Source organism: Nyctereutes procyonoides, unplaced genomic scaffold (assembly GCF_905146905.1).
Source record: "Nyctereutes procyonoides isolate TBG_1078 unplaced genomic scaffold, NYPRO_anot_genome, whole genome shotgun sequence".
In the NCBI taxonomy this organism is placed as follows: domain Eukaryota; kingdom Metazoa; phylum Chordata; class Mammalia; order Carnivora; family Canidae; genus Nyctereutes; species Nyctereutes procyonoides.
In genome coordinates, this window is record NW_026575140.1 from 12,252,893 (window position 1) to 12,278,954 (window position 26,062).

Here is a 26,062-nt window from a genome sequence, read left to right on the forward strand (position 1 = left end):
TAAGGAAGTTGGGCCTTTGTGGAATCCACAGCTCTGGTGCTCTCCATTAGGACCCTGGAAACAACTCTCACCAACTCTGCTTTTGACCTTGCCCAAGAAACTGGCCTTTCCCAGTATATCCCTCCTCCCTCCTCCCTCCTCCCTCCTCCCACCAGAGGCATAGCTGGGGGTGGGAGAACAATTGACCTACCACCACCTTCTTCAAAAGGGGCATCCTCTCAACAGTTTGAAACCTGGTATGGCAGATGGTTTGAGATAGAAGAGAAGATACAAGAAGCTGTGTGAAAGTCAGCCACAACAGGGCAGAGCACTATGACACTCGCCTTGGAACCACCACCACCACCCACCCACCCAATGAGGGTGTGTTCTGTTGAGCCAGAAGGTTCCCAGCCACCGCCCCAGACACTGGCTGCTGTGGAAACTGGCCACTTCCCAAGTCACTACCAGCAAAATGCTGCCTGGTGGCCAGGGACAATTGCTCCTACCTCAGCCCTGCCTCAGCTCTCCCCAAACCACTGAGTCTAGAGCCCATAGTCTCCTAGGCCTCAAGTGAGGAGGCTGGCCTTCTCCCTAGGACCAGAGTCTGCTCAGACCCACCCCAGCAGGAACCCCTTTTCCAGGTGACTTGAGATGTGGTGCATCTCTTCTCTTGAGGTCATTCTCCTACTTCCTCTGCCTCAAAAAGACAGTTACAAAAATTGTTTCATTTTGGGAAATTTGAAATGACAAAGTAGCTCAACAGTGGGCTGGGGAAGAAGCTCAGTGAAAATGAACATTCTGACACAAGCTAGGGGAAATTACCTCTGAAAGGATACATTCTCAGCAAAGCAGACCAGGAGGCATCTCACTGGGGGTGTTCAGAGACATCAGGGCTGCAGTTTGACACAGCTCCAGGGAACAGATGCACAGAACATCATGTGAATGGGGGCTCCTGACGTTGTTCAGCTCAGAGGCCCTGGTGAGTATGGCCTGCTGTCTGACCATGTCTTTAGGGAAGACTGGCCCCAGGTCAGGAGTGACAATATTGTGATGTTATGAGACACTGCCAGATACCAAGTGTGGGATTCCCCTTCAACATGTTACCCTGAAACTCCAGCAAAATTACATTGCTGTTGGAGAAACTGCTTTGCGTGGTTCCAAGATTTGGGCACAATTTCTCGCAGTGGTCACCAGCATCCACTTGCTACCATGTCCATAGTGTAGGTACTAACAATCAGGTGTCACATGGCTGCAGATGAGTTACAGCTGCGAATTATGATGGCTAGTGTGCAACCAGGCATATCAATTACCTGCTAGTCTAGAAGTGTCTGAGTCAGAGTGGCCACCAGGGTTAGAGGCGTGAGCACATGGAGAAGGCAATGGTGGCCTTGGGCTTTCTTAACAAATTATATTTTTTTAAATTTTTTATTTATTTATGATAGTCAGAGAGAGAGAGAGAGAGAGAGGCAGAGACACAGGCAGAGGGAGAAGCAGGCTCCATGCACCAGGAGCCCGATGTGGGATCCCATCCCAGGTCTCCAGGATCGCGCCCTGGGCCAAAGGCAGGCGCCAAACCGCTGCGCCACCCAGGGATCCCGGCCTTGGGCTTTCTTCTCAATGCCACAGCTCAATGCCACAGCCAATTCCAGGATGCATAAATAACCTTAATTAGTTGGTACTTTCCAAGATATCAGAGAAAAGAAACCACTTTTTTTTCCCCAGGAATTTCTGAACAAAAGGCAGGACAAAGCATGGGTTTAGGCCTTGAGTAAACTGGTTTCTTAGCAACCATATCCAGGATGTGATTTTAGGAGAAAAGAGTTCCTTCTGGTCAAAACATTGCTGTTTCAATAATTAAAAACTGTATCTCATTATGACCCTTGGGAAATTTGGTTCACCTTTAAGAAAAAGCCAAACCAAACAGCAAAAGAAACAGATGAAACACTATATTAGATATGGGTCCAGTGGAAATGAATACATACTAGAGAAATAGATCCAAATCATTCCTGTTGATTTAATCGTTTTTCATTGTTTTGCATCAACCATCATCAAAATTCTAAAGACAAAAACTTTGCAAAGATATTTGGAAATGTACTTATCAGTGCCACTTGGTACCAAGGTAAGAGAAGGAAACTATTAAGCAAAACATTTTCACTGGAGACAAATCTAAATTTGGGGCAGTTTCAGATTGGTGGTGCACCCACCTTCATTCATTGCATTGTGTTGTCAAAGGTTTTAAAAGCTGTGAAAACCCTACCAGTAAAGGAAGGGTTTTCACAGATTTTTCCAGACACAATTCCTCCATGACTTACTGAATTTTGGGTTAGCTTTTGTCTTTGTTTTCTATGGCTGCATAACAAATTCCCACAAATCTAGCAGCTTAACACGAGTTTCTTATCTCACAGTGTCCATGGGTCAGAAGTCCAGAATGGACTAAGGTAGGTTCTTGGCTCAAGGTTTCACAGGCTGAAATCAAAATGCCAGCCAGCTGCATCTTTATTTGGAGACTCAACTGGGAAAAGAGCCACTTCCAAGTTCCCCTGATGTGTTGACAAAATTCATTTCCTTGCAGCCTATGATTGAAGTCCCCATTTTCTCGGCAACTGACAACCCTCAGGAGATCCCTCTAGGCAACTAGAGGCTATTCTAATGTCTTTACCATGTGGTACAACATAGACCGTTCACTTTTGCTACTGTTTACTCTTCAAGACCAGCAGAAGAATCTCTCTCCTGCTTCAAATGCCTTCTGTCTACTTTTAAGGCCTCATCTGATTAGGTTGGACCCACCCAGGATAATAATCTACCTTTTTATTAGCTCAAAGTCAACTGATTAGGGACTTTAATTACATCTACAAATTTCCTTCTGCTATATAACATAATTGTTAGAGTGACAGGCCACTGTATTTACAAGTCTTGTTCACACACAAGGGGAGGGGATTATACAGGGTACCACCTACCCAAAGGGGTGGGAATCTGGGGCCATATCAAAATTCTGTTTAGCGTACCCTCGTCACCTGGGTCCCAAAGACTCTGATCTACAGATTGAGGATAAAACTCTTCTCAACTTTGCTGTCAGAATCACATGCACACTATTGAGTGAGTACTTTTCACTCAATAGAAAAAAAGGGCTATCATGTATCATGCTCGTATTTAATACTCTTTGTGCTCCACTGAGGTCTAGCCCTTGTCCTAAAATCCCTGTCCACTATGGAAGCTTACAATAAAGAACTCTGATGCATCTCCCTGTTAGCCACAATACGTCAGAAAGTGCTTCTTAAAATTTTGCCACAGAGCTTCAATTTCTATTCCACCATTTAGCGTGACACTCAAAGCTTTTGGAAAGGCCGCTTTATAGTGGATCCATCGGGAGACCTGCACCCAGAAGATCTGGGGCTTCTGCTGCCTGTAATCCAGCCCTCTAAGATACCCAAGCACGGTAAACAGACTCCCCTGAGTCCCAAGTGGTGGGGTGACAGCCACTGTTGACACCTGAGATTTTAGATGGCAGACAGGTAGCACTGTTTTTAATTGAGAATTTAATGTTTTAGAAACATGTAATTATTCACAGCCATGATTTCAGCACATACGCAAGACTAAAGAAAGAATATAAGATTTCCGAAAATAAGTTGATTTGAGAAAAATATTTTTTTTTATATAACAGTACAAGTGGCTAGACTATGGCAAAAATCACGACGGTATTACTCTAATTTGGGAAACACTCCCACATGCGAAACTGTTGACTAAGTAGTAAATGAACTAGTGGATTCAGTATTTAGGAAGTTACGCTTAGTTCAGGCTCCCTGAACCCCGTCGTGCTCCCAAAGGCGCACAGAAGCCCACCACGTGCGGGCACCTGCGTGCATGGGACACGAGCCTCAGAAACCCCGTCTTGGAGGGTATTATGCTGGGTGAAGTAAGTCAATCGGAGGACAAACATTATATGGTTTCACTCATACGGGGAATATAAAAAATACTGAAAGGGATTATAGGGGAAAGGAGAGAAAATGGGAAATATCAGAGGGAGACAAACCATGAGACAGACTCCTAACTCTGGGAAACAAGGGGTAGTGGAAGGGGGGAGGGATGGGGTGACTGGGTGACGGGCACTGGGGGGGGGCGCTGGACGGGGTGAGCACTGGGTGTTATGCTCTATGTTGGCAAATCAAACTCCAGTAAAAAAAAAAATATACGAGGTCAGGCCGGGTGGCTCAGCGGTTTAGCGCCGCCTTCCGCCCAGGGTGTGATCCGGAGGACCAGAGATCGAGTCCCGCGTCGGGCTCCCTGCATGGGGCCTGCTTCTCTCTCCGCCCGTGTCTCTGCCTCTCTCTCTCCCTCTCTGTCTCTCATGAATGAATAAATAAATCTTTTTTAAAAACACACACACAAAAAAAGATCTCGGACCACCACCAGCAGGCGCGAGGACAGGAGGCGCCTGTGGGGGCGGGGACAACCCACCTGCAGCCTGCGTGCGGGGGCGTGGCGGGCAGGGGCGGGGCCTGGGGCGGAAGGCGGAAGCGGCCGCAGAGTCACATGATCTGAGTAACATGGCCGCTGCCCCTTGAGCTCTGCCGGTGCCTGGCGGGAGCGGGTCGCGTGAGCCGTTGGCTGCGGGGAGCAGGTGTGCGGGGGCGGGGTCCAGGCCGGGTTCCGAGGCGGCGCGCGGCGGCGGAGCAAGGCCGGCAGGTCCAAGGCTGCGTGGTCCATGAGCCGGCGCCCGAGGCAGCGCGGAGCCGCTGACTCCCCCGGCCCCGGCGCCGCCCGGGCAGCCGTGGGCTGAGGAGTCGCGGGGCTCCGGGGAGCGCCTGGAGCTGCCACCATGAACCCGGAGAAGGACTTCGCGCCGCTCACGCCCAACATCGTGCGCGCCCTCAATGACAAGCTCTACGAAAAGCGGAAGGTGGCAGCGCTGGAGATTGAGAAGTAAGAGCCGCGGGCCCCCAGGTTTGGGCGTGGGGAGCGGAGCCAGGACCCCGCCCTGGTGATGCGGGGCCCCTGCAGCGCCGTGCAGGGGATCAGGAGTCCCAGCTTTGCTTCTGATGGGCTGTATGACTTGGGCCGAGTTCTCTAACCGCCTGGTGCCCCCAAAGGACTGCCGTGCAATTAAAGCGACAAAGCGAGTGTGCAGTGTAGTGCTTAGCACGGTGCCTGGCACACGGCGCGTCTTGTGGACTCCACCAAAACCAGCAAATCAGAGAGGGGCCTCTGTGATGGGAGGGAAGTGGGAAGCATGAGAATCTGCTAATGATGTTGACCTGCCTCATTTCTTACCCAAGCTTCTGACAAGTGAGACTATTGGGTGACCAAGGGGAGAAATCAGGTCCCAAATCTCAAGACTTAGAGGGCTGTTTATTTTATCTCTGCCGTATCACCCTTCCCTGCAGGTGGAAGTAGGAATAATTTGACCTTTATTACTTCTACAGTCTTATAACACGTATGTGTAACCATGACCTGACATTTTGCTCTATTTCCCAAGATGTTCAACCAAGAATGTTTCATTAAGATTTTCTGCTATTATTTTATATTTGTATTTTTTTCCCAGTCAGATCTTTGTGATAAAGTCAGGTGGCTGGATGACTTGAGAAGAGCAGAAAGAATCAGGCTGTGAAACTTGGAAGAATGCCAGCCTGGGAGTCAGGACACATGGACTGTAGTCCTGCCCTCTCCTGTAGGGTAGCCACTGGCCATGCATAGCTATTTATACATACATTATTAAAGATAAAAGAAATCTAGTTACTTAGACTACCCATATTTCGGATGTCCAGTTACCACATGTGGCTGTTGACTACCATAATGGGCAGTTCAGGTCTTAGAACATTTCCATCACTGCAGAACATTGGACAACTCCAGTCTAATCCATGCAGTGAAGCCCATTCTTTGACCTTGGGAAGATTGCTTCGCTGGGGACCTCTTAACCTCAGCATGATAGACATTTTGGGACAGATAAGTCTTGGTTGTGGTGTGCTGTCCTATGCATTGTAGGATTTTTAGCAGCATCCCTGATCTCTATTCAGTAGCCACCAGAAGTATTCCAAATGTCTCCAGACAGTGTCTCCAAATGTCTCCTGGGAGTCCAAAATCACCCCAGGTGAGAAGCACTGCCTTAACTGCTTTGGATTTTCCCTTCTTCCTCACGTAAAGGGTTTGGGCTGTGTTAAGAGGACCTTCCCATTCAGCGCTAACATTCAGTATGTCCAAAACCACCTAGCTTCTTCTCTCATCAGGCACCACTTTCTTGACTGCTTTGTTTCCATACTGCTACTTGTTTATGCCCTGGCTCTTACTAATGCTAGCAAGTCTTAAAGTTGGGTATCAATGCACTAAGGAGGAGACTCAGAGCTGAGGTATAGACGTGGCTCCATGTCCATGGGTTTTATTGGCTTTGAAGCTACATTGCTACCCGAGTTTGGCCGTCACCCAGTCTGCTTCTTGGGAATGTCTGACTTTCATCATAGCTTGAATCATCTGTTGAGTCCGTGAATAGAGGTATTTATTTCAGCATTACTGTTGCCTCCAGCGCATATAAATGCTCTCACTCTGCAGACTGTAAGGGTTCTGTCTTTAATGGGGTTCTGTTTGCATTCAACATTGCCCTTGATTTGTGGAATTCAGAGAAACCTCCTAGGGCCTTAACTAGATTATGGATTCCTTTAGAGTGGAGACCCTATTTTATTTGTCTTCAGCACTTGGCACAGCATCTGACAGTTGGTGTCTTAATGAGTGAATGACCATACATTTTTGGTGGGGAAGTAACATTACGGTCTAAGGACTTTGCTACCCCAAAGTGTATCCCATAGACCAGCAGCATCAGGATCACCTGGGAGCTTGTCAGAAGGAGATTCTCCAGCCTCACCCCAGACCTCTGCATCAGAATCTGCATTTTGATAAGATCCCTAGGTGATCTGTGTACACATTAAGGTCTGAGAAGCACTGCCGTAGAGGGCCTTAATCTGTTTCTAGCCTTCTTCAGCCATGTTTGAAATAAGGCGTGCCTAATTTGATTTTTTCCTAAATATATGTATCACAAATTGCTTAGGAATAAGGACTTACTTATCTGTGCTTCACCAAAGAGCTTCCTGGTGTCTCTGCTTATGAGGACACTAATCCTGTTGGATCAGGACCATTCCATCATGTCCTCATTTAACCTTAATTGCTTCTTTATAGACCATATCTCCAAATACAGTCATAGTGGGGTTTAGGGCTTCTACATATGAATTTGATGGGGGCATAATTCAGTCTGTAATAGTAATCTTTTTTTTTTTTAAGTGATTACATGTAGGGACACCTGGGTGACTCAGTGGTTGAGTATCTGCCTTTGGTGATCCCAGAGTCCTGAGATCAAGTCCCACTTCAGGCTCCCCAGATGGAGCCTACTTCTCCCTCTGCCTATGTCTGCCTCTGTCTTTCTCTCATGAATAAATAAATAAAATACTTTTTAAGTGATTACATGTAAAGCACTGTCTGCCCAATTTGGGGAGAGGAGGATAGAGAGAAGCCTTTGCTTGGTCACCGCACACCCCTCATCTCTTTACTTTGCATGGCTGCAAACATGAGCTAGGTAGTTGCATTTCACAGATGAGGAAACAGAAGCTCCTTGAGGTTAGGTACTTTTCCCAAGGTTTCACAGCTAGAACCTGGATAGGAAACCCAGGCTCATCTGTCTCGAAAAGCTTCTCTACTACAATGAGTGGTTTTCTCTGCCAAGAAGAGCACATATATTTGATAAAGCATGTTTCATACTCGAGCATTTCCATAGTGGTTTTAACTGCCACTTTTGGTTTTCCAGAATCATCTGCTCAGTTGGACAGAGCCCATGCTGCATATGGTTTTCCAATAAGCGATTAAAATTCATAATAAGAGGAGGGTGTTTCTTCTTGATGACAGGCCTCACAGACATTAAAATGCAGAGACATGAATGCTTGGCTCAGTTGAAGAACCTTGAACTCTAGAATCTCAAGAGCAGGCCGGGTCAAGTGACCCAAGATGTGATCACTACATGTGTCAGCCTGCTGTGCGCAGTCCTGGAGAGCTTTTTCCTGCATAGCCTCCCCCCAATGTGCCCAGTTTGCTAAAGGATAAGGCACTTAGGTTAAGATTTTAGGATGGCTGTTTCAGGTTTGGTGGGCTCTCGATTTCAGGGGATATCGTCATTGCTCAGTCCTGATGCAAAGGTTGGTAAGACCCCAGGCTCAGCTCTCCAGGAGAGTGTAGCGTTAGGGAGAGATGCCAGGAGGCACTAGGATAACTGCAATGGATGCTCACTCTGCCCAGGGTGCCATGCCCCATGCTCTGGTGGCAGGGCCCCCTGACTACAGGCTGAGAGAGGCAGTGCCCTTCATGGTAAGCAAAGATGGGCCCAGTGCCCAGTCTCTAGTGTTCCTGAACTTTGAGTTCCAAAAGCCAGCAAATGTAAGTAGGTGCCCAGGCCATGCCCCTGAGAATACCAAAGACCAAGAGGGGGTGGGGGCTGGGGGATAATGTACCCTTTGCCTACCAGGGAGGAACTGAGGATCCCTGGCACTATGAGCAGATAAAGGGTAACTGTTGAATTTGACCTGGCTCTGGAGCCTACCACTGCTGCGAGGAGACACTTTATCACCAGTGCCTTAAGGCAGGTATGGGTCAGAACTCCACCCAGCCCTGCCCTCCACAAATTGCCCCATCCAGAGGTTACAGACCAGTAGCTAGGGACTCTGTCCTGCTGGTAGACCTGTTTGGGTTGACCTGAATTGCAAGGTATTTTAAATTGAGGAATTTCACAGTGAAGCTCAGGTTTTTGGCTTCTCTTGAGGAATGGAAAGTGTGTCTCTGTGGGGCACACAGTTCCCCATAGCAGGTATGGGCAACCTAGGAGCTTCCCTTTGGGCCAGGACATGGGCTCCCTAGTTTGCTTCCTGTATTGGCGTGTCCACCACAGCCTGTCCTTTGTGTCTCCTGCCTGGCCCCTGCAAGCATGTGAGTTTGTGAACTCTGGTTTCATTCCTCTGTGCCTCAGTTTCCTCATCTTAAACACAAATGCACCTTGAAAACATTAGGCTAAGTGAAAAGAGCCAGTCACCAAGGGCCATGTGTTTCATTTATATGAAAATTTCACTTCTATGCATTATCTAGAATAGGCAAATTGAGAGAGAGAGAAAGTAGAGTAGTGGTTGGCTAGGGCTAAGGGGACAGGATTTGCGGAATACGGGGAGTGACTGCTCATAAGTACACGAAAAACCACTGAACACACAGTAAGAGTGAGTTTACGATATGTGAATTACAGCACTTTAAAAAATAAGAGTAGTGTTTTATTATAATGTGAAGGAATCACTTGTTAAGTGGTCACAGTTACTGTCATCTGAGATTCAAACAGCTGCTCTCTCAGACTCATTTCCCCTTTTTATGATCTTCCCACCGATCCCATCCAGTGGAAGCTCAGGGTATTTTGTCAGTTAACTCGGAGGCCTTTTCAGATGGTCTTTGGCCCTTACCCAGAGGCAAACGTTCCACTTCCCCTGTTCATTTAATGGAGACTAGTGAGCAAGTGGAAACCAAATTACTTAAATATTCAGCAGAGCAGATGAAGATATTTCCCCAGATTATCCCTGGGCAGTTGCTACCTGGATATGCCTCCTGAACATGGCACATGATGTAGAAAAATAGAAAACCTTGAGGGATAAGTGGACTCAACCAGGACAAGAAAAGGCAGCAGCCCCGAGGCTACACTGAAAGCTTTACAACACAAGAACAAACACAACTTTGGATTTCTCTTCCTCTCCTTTGTTGGAGCCAGGAGTATGACAGGTTCTTGGTCAACTTTTACTGAATGAATGTGATCTTGAATGGTTTGTCAGATCACAGTTTGTTTGTCTCTCTGATTCTGAGTTTGCACTGGTACCGCTATGTGAGCATGTGCAACACAGAGCAGATTATATGCCTTATTTTATTCTCTAAAAACAGTGTAAGGTCACTGAAATTAATAGCCCCACCGTATAACCAAGGACATCTCCTCTGAATACATAGGAACACGAGTGCAGTGGCTAAAACCCCTGCCACCTGCTGACTAGGACATTTGGATATCACCAGATGAAAAGGCGTTCAGATTCAATAAATTAGAAATATAAAATGCTTGGTGCCCAGTAGGCATCCAACAGGTGGTAGCTGTGATATTTGAGGAGGGGGATAGTGCAACATAGTGGAAATGACTTTAAACCATGGAGTCAGAAAAACCTAGGTTTCATTTCCATACCTGTCTCAAAGTTGTGTGACCGTGTGAGTTTCTTAATGGCTCTGAGCCTCAGTTTCTCCCATCTATAGAATGGGTGATATAGTACTTAACCCAGTGGTTTAATTTTAAGTTTAAATTAGGTAATGTATGTAAAGCATCTAGCACTTATTACCTAGCAGCTAGTAAGAGCTCAGCAAGTGGTTACTTATTACCTGCCTTCACAGTAGAACCCTGGCTATAGAGCATTTCAAAACATCTTAAGTGTGCACGTCATCCATACTCCGTGTGTGTGGTGGGGGAATGCTTCGAGGATGTCTGAACACTGAAGAGGATGGGAAAATGTGTGGAGAAAGCTGCATTTCACTTAGGGCCTCAGTTCTCCACAAGGGAAGTTCGCTGTATAACCGGGTGTGTTCACTTTGCAGCTGATGCGGTTTAAGAAGATGGGCAAGAAGAACTGGTGTACAGTTGAAAGGGCTCAGGCTTTGAGGTGTGTCATGGGTTCAGATCCGCCGTGACCCTGGGAAGGGGATTTGGTTTCCCTGAGACTGTTTCACCTCGAGGATGAGAGGGTAATCAGTGCAGAAGGAGTTTGTTATTCAAGGGGGTAACAGAAATCCTCAGTGTAGAGTGTGTGCCCGGGAGGGGTCCATCACCAGTCCTTGTGTGACCTGTGATTGTCATTGCCTTGTTGCAGAGACCAAAGGGGTCCACCGAGGGGCTGTATTTGCATTGCTGAGACGCCCTGGGTTTCTTCTGATGACAGTTCCAAATATGTCCTCCCCTGTCTGGGGTTCCTTCTGTCAGAGGGGAGTCGGTGTGGCGCTTTGCACTGTTGAGGGCCGCGTCACAAGCTTGGAGCTGCCAAGTTGAGTTTGTGCCTTGTGGGAAGTAGGTGTTCGTGCCTCCGACCATGAGAATGGAGGTTCCGGGCAGCCTCTAAGGACACCTCATCAGCCTGGGTTTTCCACACCTTTTAGAAGGAAGCAGGCAGAAGCAGACCCCCTTCTCTGGCACATAGAACAGTAATACTTGTGACCTTTACGTCAGGGAGGGTCCCAGGGATTTTTGATCGTGAGAGTTTCCGGGCCAGATATTCACTTCAAAACTAGTGCAGCTTCAGATCCCTGCCTGTGGCTTGCAGCCTGTGGATGAAAGAGGAAACAGTGTGGTCTTTTGAAGAGAGACTAGGCTTGCAACCCCAAGTGCTGGAGTTTAAACTCCACTCACTCTGCCTCCCTTTGTAGTGCATCTTTGTCTGCACACTCCTGTGAAGCAGAGAGGCGAGTCTGGTTGGTGGGCCTATTTTGGAGTACTAGAGAGGGGTACAGCACCCCTTGGCCCCTTGGCCCCTTGGCAGGTGGCTTTCAGAACATACCATAGCTTCTGCATCTTTCCCCAGCCACAGCTCTGGTGACCTGGGCCCTTGACCATGCGCCTTTGGGGATCCCAGTAGAGTGCCCTTTGCTCCTCCTAACACTCAGGGCTTAGGACCCCCCAGATACGGTAGTGGTTAGGCCACCAGCTTAGGTTTAGAATACTAGGCCACCCTGTGTCACCCATATGGCAGTGGGGCTCTGGCCGTGTTCACCCGGCAACCTGTGCCATCTTTTGGTGCCGCCAGCCTCCCAGCCCAGTCCCCAGCCTGTGCTGGCTGTCCCCCACACTGAGCATGACACCAAACTCCCAGAGGGCAGGCATGAGAGACGCAGGCAGTCATGACCCCAGGCTGTCCTCAAGGACTTCATTCAAGGAACTGCGGAGATAGAAATGTACACATGAAAATGAGCCCTGACATTTGCCAGTGCGTTGCTGGGAAGAGAATGAGAGGGTCACTGAGTCCTTCAGAATTTAGACGAGGAGTGACCCCTTCCTGGGATGGTCCAGAAGAATAGCAGCTTGGATCTGAGCCAGGCTTTGAAGGCTGGGTAGGATGTGAAGCAGAGCTTTCCCAGAGAGTAGGGCACTAGGGACAGAGTGAGTAGGGTCCGGGTTTCCAGGATGTAGGTGGGTCTGGCTGGAGTACACTGTTGCCCTGAGTGCCAGGTAAAGAGCATAGCCTTGGCTTGTGAGACCGCTGTTCCTGCGGGGGCCCCAGGGCTTGACCCGCAGAGCCAGCCCCATGTACTCCAAGCTGATAGCATTGGTGAGAGCATGTTCTTGTGGCTTCCCTTCCAGGGGAACCATTGTCTTGGTTTCCTGGACATACCCCCAAGTGTGCAGGGTTCTGGGGCCTCTAGACTCAAATGGGTTACTGTTTTTTTTTAAAGATTTTACTTATTTGAGAAAGAATGAGCAAGAGAGAGAGAGTGCGAGTGCACAAGCAGGGGGCGAGGGACGGAGGGAGAGGGAGAAGCTGACTCCCCACTGAGCAGGAAGGCCAGTGCAGGGCTCAGTCCCAAGACCCTGGGATCATGACCTGAGCCAAAGGCAGACACTTAACCGACTGAGCCACCCAGGTGCCCCAAACGAGCCACTATTTTTGCAGTGGCCTGGGATGCCCTGTGTTGAGCCCTGAAAGGATTCAGGGTGGGGAGGCCATCCAGCTGGTACTGAGCAAATGAGAAAGGTAGTCTTGGGCCTGCAGAGTCAGGTAGTGCTAAATCTGAACCTCCTGCTTGCCCATCCCCTGCCTTCGGGAGATCCTTATGCTCATGCAGGCTGTTACCCCAACATGAGAGCCCTGTTCCTCACACTCTCTTACCATGCAGTCCCTGTAAGCCTTTGGATTTTTCCGAGCTCCATAACACCATCCAGACCCTTAACAACCCCTCACTGAGGATTACTCTTAGCTTCCGTGGCTCCTTACTACCACCAGAAGTAAATGCCAGTTCCTTTACCACACACAAGACTGGAAGCAGCTTCCCCGGCCCTGTCACCCGCCTCTCCTCTACCTGTGTTCTTTGCCAAGCCAAAGCCTCTCTCCTTCCTCTGAGCCATTGTTCACGCTCTTCCCTCTGTCTGGGCTGCTTGATCCTAAACAGTTCCAGAAAGAACGCTCATCCTTCAGAGTGCGTCTCAAACGCTGACCATCTGTATGTTGGTAAATTGAACACCAATAAAAATTAATTTATTAAAAAAAAAAAAAAAAAACGCTGACCATCTCGAAACCATGCCTAATCCCTCCCCACCAGGTGGCAGGCCTGCTCCCTCTTGCCTGCGCTTCTCCCCTCACAAGCTTCTCAGCAGATCGTTTTGTCTCCACTTTGCATGCGAGTTCTGTGTGCTGTCTAGCTTCCTCCCTGACGTTCACCGCAGCAGAGAGCCCCTCATGGCGGGGAATGCATCCCTATGCTGGCTCCAAAAGAGGAGAGGGTGCCCTTTCCTGGTGCTCAGGGACCATTTGCGACCTGAAATAAGCAGACAGGTGAGGCCATGGTTCCAGGATGGACTGTGTTGCTGCCACAGCTGGATATGCCACAGATGCCCTGTGGAAGCTTATTCCCACCCTGGGTGCTGCTCTAACTTGTCCTGAGCAGAAACACAGCCTGGCTTCCTCAGGAATACTCTCAGCAGCCAGCTCTCTGGATGGGCTGTCCGGGCAGGAGCCGGGCAAGGAGCGGGGACAGGAGCGGGAGGCACGGCCACTTCCAGTGGCTTTGGTGATCCCCGTATCCTGGACTCCTCGAGAACAGAGACACAGGTTCTAGATGTTTGTGGAATTCAAGGCGCTGAGTACTTTTTGTCCAAGATATTTAAACCTGAAGCTAGAAACAAGTCATTCTCACTTCTCAGATTGTACCCACGTACTCTTTAGGCAGTGTGAAATCCCAAATCCAGTCTGCTGGGCTTAGAAAAAAATTGGCTGTTTGCATTGGCCGGGAATCGAACCCGGGCCTCCCGCGTGGCAGGCGAGAATTCTACCACTGAACCACCAATGCTCCAGCTGTGAGCGGCTGCGTGAGCGCCCCCCTTTAACCCCTGTCCGGAGCCTCCTTGTGGGTGTGCGATTCTCAGGATGCCAGGCCAGCCTCTATGCTGCCACATCAGCACAGCTGCAAGAGCAGAAAGCGGGGGGGGGGGGGGGGGGGTTGTTTGTGTGGGAGGGAGAGGGAGATTGCTTTGCCTCAGACCTCAGGATAGAAACGAGAGTTGCTCGAGCCCCTCCTCAGTAACAGACAGCGCTCGGGGCCTGAATGCCTCCCTGGCCCTCGGAGCGTGGGGAGCGTGGGTCCCTGTTCCTGCGGTTCTCGGGTTTCACCCCAGCTCCCCGCCAGACCCGGCCTGGGCCGAGCTCCTCGCTGGCAGAGAGCGTGAGGGCCCCCACAGCCCGGGTGTCTCCAGAGCAGGGACGCGAGGCCAGACTCCCCGGCCCAGCTGCCGGAGGCGGCAGGGTGAGGAGATTGGCTCCTCCAGCAGGATCTCTGACGGGAAGCCTGCCAGGAAAAGGCAAAAGAGCAGCTGTGCATTGGCCGGGAATCGAACCCGGGCCTCCCGCGTGGCAGGCGAGAATTCTACCACTGAACCACCAATGCTGCGCTGCTCCCTGCCGCAGCGGCAGGGCTTTTCTCAAGGGGCCGTGTCTCTGGACAGTGGCACAGGAGCTCTGGCGGTCCCTGCCTCGCCTGGCAGGTCGGTCCCGTTTGGGAAGCCAGACAGGTTTCCAGAGAACCGCCCTTGCTGGGCCTGCTCTGGGAGGAGGAGGGGGACGGACTTGGCCTATGGAACTGGCATTGAACGTGCCCCTCGGTTGGTCCGCTCATAGCTCCTAGCCCCCTGGGGCCGGTTTGGTGGAATTTCACCTTTTAAGATCAAAGAGAGACCTCGCAGGCCATTCGTGCACCACCTTTCTGAAACAGCCATCCCTGCTCCCACATCCGCCAGCATGGGAACCAGGCCTGTTTTGGTCCCACCTGCGCTCATGGTGTTTGGCACAGATTAGGTGCCGTATGACTTGCTGCCTTAAATCCCCCTCTAATGGTGTCAACCCCTCACTGAGCAGCTGTTTTGTAGGAGGGCTCCTTGCCTCCTACGGCAGCACGTGTGTTTTTGAACAGCTCTAATTACTGGCAGGTTCCTGACATGGCGCAGGAACCACGTAGACTAATTGATACGCATTGGAGTTAACTGTCCTTAAAATTCTTCGAAACAACTTGAGACCCATGCGGGCAGTGGTCCTGCCACGATGGACACAAACCAATTAGACAGTGAGTCCAGGCAGCTGCTTTGAGGAGTCCGTATTCTGTCGACAGCCCCTTGGCTGCTATGCTGGTAGCAGTCCCTCACCCTCGGATGATGGGACGGTTCCATCCGTCTCACAGCTTCCTAAGACACTCTTCCACCATGTTCTTCAAAAACCATAAGAAGCTTCCCTGTCACCCGTGCTGTGAGATCCATTCTCCCTAATCTGACATGGCTGGAATGGCCAGAGCCAGTGGTGTTCCATGGGGATTTTTCCATCTCCTGTCAAGCCAGCCCATGCAGTGCAGCCTCTCCGGGCTGCTACCAGAGATACCTAATAAAAACGTAGATCTAAGTGTGTCATCCTGTTGCTGGAAAACTGTTACTAGGTTGTCTTCCTTGAACTGTCTAGCTGCTCCTTCCACAGGCCGAACTCCTTGTCCTTCTCTGATTACACCACACCTCTTTCCTGTGCCTGAGATGCCTTGCCCTCTACCTGGAAAGTGCCCGTGGGTGTTTTCCAGACCTGACCCAAATGGCACCTACCATTCAGCCCAAGGAGATCAGCGCATGACATTTTTCTGGCTTCTCTGGTATCACTTGCACCACATGATGACAGTTACTTGTGTGTATGTGAATATTGCCCACTGATTGAGTGCCATCCCTGGAAATGACGACACAGACTCAGAGAACCTCTCAGGTGTGGGAATGGGGGGTTGAACCAGTGTCAACTAAAGGTGGTTGACCAGCTGGTCACATTGCAGTTTTTGGTTCCCAACAAGACATTCCCTTGCATTCTCTCTGATTCCCAGAAGTGAGGCAGCCCTGCTGTTCCACATTATGTCATGCACACAGGGAAACCGTGACCCAGAATAGGGAAATGAACCGAGACCCAGCCCGCACCTTCCAGTTGACGGCAGAACTGGGAGAGGCCCACCCTGAGATGCAGGACTCCTGATTCCTCTTTCTGAATAGGTCATCTCCCTGCCGCATCCCTGACCCTGGAGCCAGCAGCCAGCATGGGGGGGGTAAGCTTGACTCCACTGGCCTACAGCCCCTCTCTCCTCTCTCTCCAGGCTGGTCCGGGAGTTCGTGGCCCAGAACAACACCGTGCAAATCAAGCATGTGATCCAGACCCTGTCTCAGGAGTTCGCCCTGTCCCAGCACCCCCACAGCCGGAAGGGGGGCCTCATCGGCCTGGCCGCCTGCTCTATTGCACTGGGCAAGGTGGGCCTTTCTCCCAAAGGGACAGACACTGCAGCAGTGGCCTTCTCTCACCGCCCAGACCCAGCAGGCAGCCGTAAACTGCTGCTTTCCTCCCGCTCTCACCACGCCTAAGACCAGCAAGGCTGGCTTTGCGGCACTGCAAGTCTCTTCCCGTGACGTGGCACCTGGCCCTGGCCCAGAGGCCTACCTGGCTCAGGGCCAGCCCCATGCAGGGGAGCCGGGATGTCCTCAGAGGCCGGGGACCTGGCCCACAGTGAGCTGTGTCTCCTTCTGCCCCCTTGCAGGACTCAGGGCTATATCTGAAGGAGCTCATTGAGCCAGTGCTGACCTGCTTCAATGATGCAGACAGCAGGCTGCGCTACTACGCATGCGAGGCACTCTACAACATCGTCAAGGTGGCCCGTGGCGCCGTGCTGCCTCATTTCAACGTGCTCTTTGACGGGCTCAGCAAGGTGACCACCCCTCCTGCGGCAGGGCCTCCGGGTCCCCACACCCCATCTCCCAGATGCAGGCATCACAGATACATACACTGGTCTGTTCAGTCTCATTGCCATTAAATATCATGGCCTTGTATTGACTTTTGATGGGGTTTTTCTATTTCTCTATTGATTTTTATCGCATTTGATGAAAGCATCAGTCCACCACAGAGTGGAGGGGAAAAACAGCTTGAAAAGCCTTAACTCCTCTTATAGAAGGTGAGGATGGTGAATCCATAGTACAGACTGTATATCCCCTGTGAGGGGAGCACCAGCCTGTAAGCTCTAGAAAAAGCTGCACTTACAAAGGCTGCAGAGCCCCTACCACACCCTCCTTAGCACCTCGATCAGCCCCACAAAGTGCACGCCGAGGCACAGAATAGCCTGGAAGCTCTGCTGCCCACCACAGTCATTTCCAGGGCACCAGCCTCACAGCTGCCTCGGCCCCACCTCCAGGTGTGGAGAGAGGACCTAGCATTTTAGGATTGGAAACCCTTGAGGAAGGCTTGTGAGAACAAGCACCTGACCTGGAGGCAGCAGGTTCCAGAACAGAAGGAGAAGTCCACTGCATTTCGGTTCCTTAGCCAGGTTCCATTTTGCCTGTCCCTACCTCCCCTCCCTTGCTTCAGTTTATTCCCTAAAAGAGATGTCTATTTATATTCCCGACTGTGCCAGGGACCTGGGCTATGGATTTTTTGTAGATTCCTTGTCCTATATATTGACTGTAACCGTCTGTTTCTGTATCTCTCATAGCTGGCGGCGGACCCAGACCCTAATGTAAAAAGTGGATCTGAGCTCCTAGACCGCCTTTTAAAGGTAGTACTTGGTCTTTGCTCTTGTTTTGGAATGTGTTTCTTCCATCTGTCTGTATAGCTTATAAACTGTATCCGTGGGGCTGCTCTTCCTAATTGTTAAAAATGTTTTCATTTACATATAGTAAAATTGACTTTGGTGTACAGTTCTTTTTTTTGAGAGTGAACGAGAGAAAGAGCACAAGCAGAGGGAGGTTCAGTGGGAGAAGCAGATTCCTCACTGAGCAGGGAACTGAATGTAGGGCCCAATCCCAGGACCTCAGGATCATGACCTGAGCAAAGGCAGTCGCTTACCCAACTTAGCCACCCAGGCATCCCTGGTATACAGTTCTATGACAAGTGTACAGAGCTATGTCACCAACACAATCAAAATACAGAGATATTCTATCACCCTAAACATCTCTTTGTGCTAGCCCCACTCAGGGCAAAGGAGACTGCCCACCACCTACTATCATCCCCCCCACCCCATGACTGGGGGTGCTTATGCTGAGCTCCCTGGGGCATTTGATCCAGATGATCAGTCCTCTTGACTTTGATTCCTGTTTTCACTCCAGCATTTTTGCTTGTCCTTTGGTCTGTGAGAGGGTGGTTCCTCTGGGACCTCTGCTACCTAGCATGGGCTCTGCCATTTTGTTCTGTGACCACCTAAACCCCTAGAGCTTTAGCCCTGGGGTCAGTCAGGTCAGCCTGCCCTTGGCTTCTGACTCTCAGCCGCTCAAATGCCTTTGATCCACAGGACATTGTGACAGAGAGCAACAAGTTTGATCTGGTGGGCTTCATCCCTTTGTTGCGGGAGAGGATTTACTCCAACAACCAGTACGCCCGGCAGTTCATCATCTCCTGGGTAAGGGCCGGCCCCACGACAGTTTCTCCAGCCGTAATGAGCCTCTAGTTTAGTAAAATCCGCCCTCTGGCACACCCTGGGCAGTTCTTGCGGCTGAGGGAAGCCTCGTTATTATCCCTCTGATAGCCAACAACCTCAGGTAGTCCGAAACATGTTTATTCCAGCCTGCCCCAGAGCCTGTCATGTTTGCTTCAAGGAGGATACAGTTCTTTCCTTGCCCCAGGAAACACCTTCATTTCTCTTTGAAGCCAGTGGTGCTGTCCTTTCCTGGGCCTTCCCTTTTCCCTGTGGCATCAGAATTTCCTTGGAGCTAAGTCACCATTCTCCTGCACACTTAGCAAGAGCCCTCTCCTCCAGGGGGCACCTGTGGTGCCGTGCACCACTACCTCAGCGGGGCTGCCTTCCCCCTGCCCAGTCCCAGAGCACCGGAGGAGGAGACGAAGGTTCACAGGCTGGTCTAATTTTCCCTCCTCGTTTCCTACCCTGGCTCAGATCCTGGTTCTGGAGTCCGTGCCAGACATTAACCTGCTGGATTATTTGCCGGAGATCCTGGATGGACTCTTCCAGATCCTGGGCGACAACGGCAAAGAGATTCGGAAAATGTGAGTGGAGGGAGGGGGCGGGCAGCCACTCTGTGTGCACATGCACCCCCACACCCGACAGACGGGGGTACCTCCAGACCCGCAGGAGAATAAGTTCCCTCTCTGCCTCCTGGCTCATGTGCTTCCTGCCTCGAGGAGCAAAAGAGTTCATCAGCCCCCAGCCTCCGGGAAGATAGTCATCTGGCAACTATGAGGTGTAGTCCCCCTCTCGGTAGCCTACGCAGAGCGGAAGCGGGCACCAGCAGAGGCTCCTCCAGCCCTGGCTGGCATGTGCTATTTTCCTTCTCTTCTTGGTAGGTGTGAGGTAGTCCTTGGGGAATTCTTGAAAGAAATCAAGAAGAACCCCTCCAGTGTTAAGTTTGCTGAAATGGCCAACATCCTGGTGATCCACTGCCAGACCACAGGTGAGTGTGAAGGCTGCAGGGCCACTGCCACCTCCTCAGAAGCAGAGAGAGCCCTGGTAGGAGTATAAACCAGCACAACACTGGAGTGGTGCTGGGGGTGGTGGGGTGCTGGGTCCTTGTGAGAAAGAGATTCGGGTCCTCCATCAATGTGGAGCCCCTTTGCTTGTTCTGACCCTGGAATAAGATCCAGAGACCCTCTTGCTGGGAAGCTTTGCATTTCACTATAAATTGAAATGCTTGGAGGTTGGGACTCTGAACCTGTGACCTTCCATTGAGCATCAAACCACCAAAAAATGTGATTACCTAATATAGCAGCCACTTATTGTTAGTCATGAGTCCATAGGTCAGCTGAGTGGTTCTGTTCACTTGAGCTAGGCTTGACTGCTCTTGATTATGCACCTACAGTCATCTGAAGGGTCGTCTGAGGCTGCGTGGTCTGGGGTGGCCTCACTCATGTCTGGCGGTTAACTGGCTGTCACCTGGGGAGCCGGGACAGTTGGTCCATATGTCTCATCATCTAGCCTGCTAACCCAGATACATATATATGGCATCAGTGAGGTCGCAAGACATATGGTAGAGGTGAGCAAGGCCTCTGGAGGCCTAGGTTTAAACCAGCCACACCTTCGCTTCCAACATCTTCTGGTGGCAATAGTAGGAAGGCCAGTCCAGATTCAAGCAGTGGGGAAGTGAACTCACCCCTTGACGAAAGGAGCTGTGGAGCCCTTTTCTGGGTGTGGAAGGTAGAGAATCAAGGCTACTCTTACATTGGCTACGAGATTTTTGTTCCCTCCCATCCTGGTACCTGTGTGTACCTTTGGAAGGCAAGAGAGTATCAGTGAGGCTAGAAGCAAGGCAAGCTCTCAGGTCCCCTCCCGTCCCATCCTCCAGGCATAGTCACTGGGAGGGAGCACTCAGGCTGCTCATGGTAACCCTCCTGGAACCCAATTCCTCTTCCAGATGACCTGATCCAGCTGACAGCCATGTGTTGGATGCGAGAGTTCATCCAACTGGCTGGCCGAGTGATGCTTCCCTACTCATCTGGAATCCTGACTGCTGTCTTGCCCTGCCTGGCCTACGATGACCGCAAGAAAAGTATCCTTCACCCTGGAGAGAGGAAACCAGAGTAGCCCCAAAGAAGAATATGAAGTTGAGGATCCTGGCGTGGGGGATGGGGGTTCCTTTAGGATCCATCGCCTCCAGATAGCCCTAGGGAGCAAGCAGCAGAGCAGGGCACGGACTGGGAGCACCAGGGCAGTGCCAGGGGCACGGCATTCCTGCCACTGGCCCTAAACCTCACCTGGTTACATACGGGAATTGGAGCAGCTCTCCCAGTTCCCACGGTTCCAAGCCCCTGAGCTCATACTGCCCTGTCTTGGGTGAGGGATATCCTGTTGGTAGGAAGGGTTCTACAAGAAGACAGGAGCATTTCACGGGGACTCAGTACAGACTGCCCACTGATCCACCTCGAGGGAGGACCAGGTCCCTGGCCAGTGCCAGTGACCTCAGGTTGAGGGAACACCCCCTGGGTGGGGCTACTCCTTACATCAGCGGACTCAGGCATCAAGGAGGTGGCCAACGTGTGTAACCAAAGCCTGATGAAGCTGGTCACCCCTGAGGATGATGAGCCTGACGAGCCGAAGCCAGTGGTACAGAGGCAGGCAGAGCCCAATCCCGATGACTCCGTGGCCAAGCAGGAAGGGACAGCCACTGGTGAGTAGGCTCCGCCTCCTGCCCCTAGCCTCCCTGGGTGACTTGACTTGGGGCCTCGCCTAACCAACCAGAGCTGATTCCCATACGCGACTTGATTTAATTCTGGAAACAATCCAGTAAGGTAGAAGTTGCTGTTCTTCCCTATTGCCCAGATGGACACAGGGAAGACAGGTATCAGGACCAGGGTCTGGCCGCCACAGGGTAACAACCAGGATGTGAGCCCTGGCAGTCTGCCTCCAAAACCATGCTCTCAACTCTTACTGCCTCAAAAAGCATTAAGCTTTTTTAAAATCTTTTCTGTGTCCAGCTGTGTTGTTTTCAATGTGGGAAGGTTCAGAGTCTGGCAGGAATGCAGGTTGCAGGGCTCATGTGAGTCTTGGCCGTCGCCATCCAGCCACCCAGAAGCCAGCTGCCTCTGCTCTGCCGGCTGCTCCCAGGCAGAAGGCTAAGAAAGCCACAGATGCAGCTTATTCAGCCCTGGGGTTCTACCAACGTTGGTGTCTTTGCAAAATGAAATGGCTCTGTGGCCTCTCCCAATGTTACTGTCTTATTTGTCCATCACATGAAGGAAGCCACTCCTATGTCAATTAAAGTCTGAAATTTGACTCTATCAACATTATCTAGAACTCTGACCTTGGGGGCAGGGGGCCTATCCTCACTAAGAGGGCTCTGATCAGCTTGCAGGTAATGTTCTCCTGTGGAGTCAGCCAGAGAGTAAACTGATACAGAGCTTACTCAGTATTTTTAAGGCTAATGGACTCAGTCTGGAACCTGTAAGTCCAGGAGCCAAAAGAGTTTCTCAAGCATTTTCTCCCATGCCCTTCCCAGATGTCTCTTGCACATGTGAGCAGTGTGCGGGCACGTGAGCCCCCTGGGCCTCCTGTGCTCTCAGCTGGCTGAACCGGCAGCATTCCACACTGCAGCATTCCAGGTGTCGGGTTACAGCTGTGCATGGCCTTTGTGAGCTGTAAGGGCAAAACAGCTGGAAGCAGGACCATACTCCAGCACAGCATTGGTGGTTCAGTGGTAGAATTCTCGCCTGCCACGCGGGAGGCCCAGGTTCGATTCCCGGCCAATGCAGATGCAGGGAACTTTTGGCAAATCCTTGGAAAAGATAAAGTTAGTGTGGTTCTCCAAGGCAGAGCTTTCTTACTGGGAGAACCTAGAAGAATCACAGGGATAGACATGTTTTGTAAATTTTCACTGATGTATGAGTATTTTTTTTGATGTTTGAGTATTTTATTATCTTTTCATTTTTTGATTCTCATTTTAGAAAATTTAGACAGTAGAGAAAAATATAAAAAAGCAAGACTGTCCCCACCAAGAGGCAATTACTGTGATCTCAGAATATTTTTTCCATTATGTACACGTAACATGTAACAATGTTTTCCATTTTCATATTATTCTTTTCCACTATATATGGAAACCATATGATTTCATACATAATTCCACATCCTGCTTTGTTTGTATGATGGCTTCTTTTGGTTTTTGTTTTGTTTTCGGCTTGACAAGTTGCAACTTACAGAAGTTTTGAATATTTTATTTTATACTGACTTTAAAAGTCAGTGCCAAAAAAAAATTAAAAAATAAAATAAAAATAAAAAATAAAAGTCAGTGCCTCTTAATGCATTGAGTCAGAAAGTAGAATAATGGTTGCCAGCTGGAGGGAAAGAGGGAACTGGATAACTGGTTTCTTTAGGGAGTGGTGGAAGTGTTCTAGAATGAAATAGTGGTGATGCTTAAATAACTTTGCGGATTTACCAAAAATCACCCAGTTGTATGCTTTAAAATGGTGAACTTTATGTTATGAAACTTCATGTTTGTGAAATGTGTCTCAATTTTTTAAATAATGTTGTTGCCTCTTCCCCCAAAGTGGAACCCAGCAGCCCTTAACCCACCTTTTCTGATTACGTGACAACAAGTCAGGCCCTCTGGGAAGGAACCCCTGTATTCCGCAGGTTGTGGCAGCTGCTAAAAACCTGCCACCTGGGGCATTGGTGGGTCACCAGTAGCATCCTCACCTGCCAGGGTGCCATTGTCAGCCAAGGCAGCTTATTTTATTCCCTTAGTTTTCCTAAGCACTCTTGAAACAGCTCTCTGCTTAGGATACTCTCAGCAAGACTGGGATACATTCAAGCAGCTTGGCCCTGGGTTTTACTGCCTCATAAACAGCATTTCAGCAGATGCAAAGCTTAGTTTATGGTAGTTCCTAGAGATGATCACAGCTAATCTGGGGGCTCCATATCCACTCCAGACCTGCTTGGCTCATAACTGCCATTTTATCAAAGTGCCAGGAAAAGGTCCCAGCTAGCCAGGAGACAGCAATGATTCAGCTGGTCTAGCTGATAGGTTCATCCCAGCCTTTGCCTCTTTTTCCTATTACTATTTTGTTCCAGCCCCGGTCGCTGAGGGCAGAAACCTCCTGCCTCGTTCCGTCTGTGGAAGGGCAAGACCTATGATGAGGCTGTCAGCCAAGCCTTCTGTGCATGAGCCTCACATCTGAGCACGGGGCCTGCATTGAGTCACACTGTTTCCCAGCCCCTCTCCACTTGCTCTGGCTGCCCCTGGGCCCTGTGACTTCAGGGGTACATAATGCAGTGTCCTTTCTCTGAGTTTCCGCAGCTCTCCCTTTCCTCTCCATGATGCTGCGGGATTGTCTCAGGTGTCCTAGCCCAGATTCTGGGATCAGAAGGGCCTGCTGGTGAGTCCTGGCTCTGTGACAGGACTTCCTTTTTGTTGCCTTTGGACAAGCCACTTCTCCTTTTTAAGCCTCAGGTTCTTTATTTGTTAAACAAGCATAACAGTAATATCAGACTTACAGTGTGATGGTGAGCTTTAAATAAGATTTTTGCTTATAAAGCTCTTAGTATGTGGCAAAGGCCAGACACTCTTAGCAACAGGTGCTTTCATGTCAAACTGTTTTAATACATGTGTATCACATATCCATTCACTTAGCAAAGTTCTCAGGGCAGGGCTTTGGTATCCTTGTTTTTTACCACCAGTATTTCCAAGAGGATAATGAGCCCCTGGTAGGTCCTAAATTAGGGACCATAGAGGGTTAGGGATAGAAGTTCATGTGGCAGGTGAGGGGCAGAGCTGTAAATAGAGTTTCCAGCAGAGGGTTTGCAACCATTGTTGGTGGACATATAAGGGAATCCATCCGTTTGTAAGGCTTTGATGGGACTGGATATATCAGCAGCTCCTACAGACCCTGCAGATGCAGGTGAATCAGACCCAGGTCCTGCCTGTAGGGAGCTCAGGGACAGACCCACAGTTGATTAATGATGTGGCCCTGTACGTGGTCACAGAGGACTGGGGCCATGGAGGTCATTTGAACTGAATCTTTTCCTTCTCATTAGCTTCCACTCTGCCCCCACCCCACCCCCATATTATACATGTCCCTTGTAGAGATATAGGGAGAAGAAGCTTTCCTAGCGGGGGAAGCACAGAGTAAACGAGTGAAATATGTTGTCTGGTAGATGCACTTGGCAGCATGTGTCAGAAGCCATAAACTTTTAAGAATTTGTCCTTAAGAAATAAATAGAGATACAGGTAAGGTTTTTCACTTTAAGCACCTAACAAAGGTTAGCTCACCTATCATCATAACAAGCCTGTAAGCACTGGTAACATAACAAGCGGTAAGCACTGGTGACCCCATTATACAGGTGAGGGGCTGGAGGTGAAGTCAGGTCAGCTGCCCATGGTCACACAGTGAAGAGGTCCTCTAGTAAAGAGGAGAGTCCAGGCTTAGACTTAGGCCCAAGGGCTCTGAGTCTATGCTGTTGGTGCTGTTGATAATGCAGTTCTCTGAGGAGGGAGTTAATACCAACAGGGAAGCCACAGATTTACAGCTGATTGGGATTGGGAGCGTTGCAGAGTAAAATAATATACCATTTTTACTCATCAACTTGGCAAAAATGTGAAAGATCACTAATATCCCTGTGTGAGGCTTGGTGGGGATTGACTGCTCCTCCGTTCCTGAAGTGCATTTATTATTGGTAGAACTTTCCTAAGGAGCAGCTTATCAATATGGAATAATATATAAAATGCCTGACCCTTTCCCCAACAGTACTGCCCACACGGGATCCTGGAGAAGTGTGCTCACACAGGAAGAAACATGGGGGAGACATAAGAGTAAAAGTAGGGAACAGTTGAAATTAATTTGAAGCCGATGTCTGACATTGCATCATTTCATCTGCAAACATGCATGGCTCTAGAAGTCAAGAGGGAGAAGGCTGCCAAGGGCCTGGAGTCCAGGCCACCAGTCGAGGCCAGCCCACCCAGGCCTCCCTGCAAGTCCTCCTCCCCTTTGGGCCCAGATCTGTCCCATCACGCCCAGCCCACGCCTGTCCCCACTAAGCTAGGCCCCAGCCCCTCAAGGGCCTTTGGGCTAGAGGAGACAGGCAGCTTGGAGCCTTTCTGTTCAACATGGTCAAGGCCCTCTTTACCATGATCCACAAAAATAACACTGCTTTAGGACATAGTACAAAGTGTTAAAAAAAAAAAAATCGCAGAAAATGTACTCTGATTCCATTTACGTTACAGAACAAAAAAAGCAAAAGATGAGGAGAGATACTTGCTAACCAGTAAAGTAGTTGCCTGTACATAGAGTGAAGTAAGATTGAAGGTTAGGGAGAGATGGGGCATGCTTTGTTTTGCTTGAAATTTTCAGAATGAGAACGT

At 49.9% G+C, this 26,062-nt stretch overlaps 1 protein-coding gene and 3 non-coding genes across 4 annotated transcripts in view; 2 read left to right on the plus strand and 2 right to left on the minus strand.

Moving 5' to 3' along the window:
• The first annotated feature begins 4,513 nt into the window (after positions 1-4,513).
• Positions 4,514-26,062, plus strand: part of VAC14 (VAC14 component of PIKFYVE complex) — a 100,424-nt gene continuing 78,875 nt past the window's right edge. The window contains exons 1-9 of the mRNA XM_055306050.1: positions 4,514-4,899; positions 16,381-16,531; positions 16,816-16,983; positions 17,761-17,823; positions 18,556-18,663; positions 19,156-19,265; positions 19,563-19,669; positions 20,627-20,761; positions 21,227-21,379. Coding sequence (XP_055162025.1) covers positions 4,796-4,899; positions 16,381-16,531; positions 16,816-16,983; positions 17,761-17,823; positions 18,556-18,663; positions 19,156-19,265; positions 19,563-19,669; positions 20,627-20,761; positions 21,227-21,379 — 1,099 coding nt within the window. The 5' untranslated portion in view covers positions 4,514-4,795. The remainder of the gene's footprint in view (positions 4,900-16,380; positions 16,532-16,815; positions 16,984-17,760; positions 17,824-18,555; positions 18,664-19,155; positions 19,266-19,562; positions 19,670-20,626; positions 20,762-21,226; positions 21,380-26,062) is intronic.
• TRNAG-GCC (transfer RNA glycine (anticodon GCC)) lies at positions 13,994-14,064 on the minus strand. The gene has a single exon. It is a non-coding gene; the product is annotated as a tRNA-Gly (tRNA).
• TRNAG-GCC (transfer RNA glycine (anticodon GCC)) lies at positions 14,588-14,658 on the minus strand. Its single transcript has one exon. It is a non-coding gene; the product is annotated as a tRNA-Gly (tRNA).
• Positions 22,389-22,459, plus strand: TRNAG-GCC (transfer RNA glycine (anticodon GCC)). Its single transcript has one exon. It is a non-coding gene; the product is annotated as a tRNA-Gly (tRNA).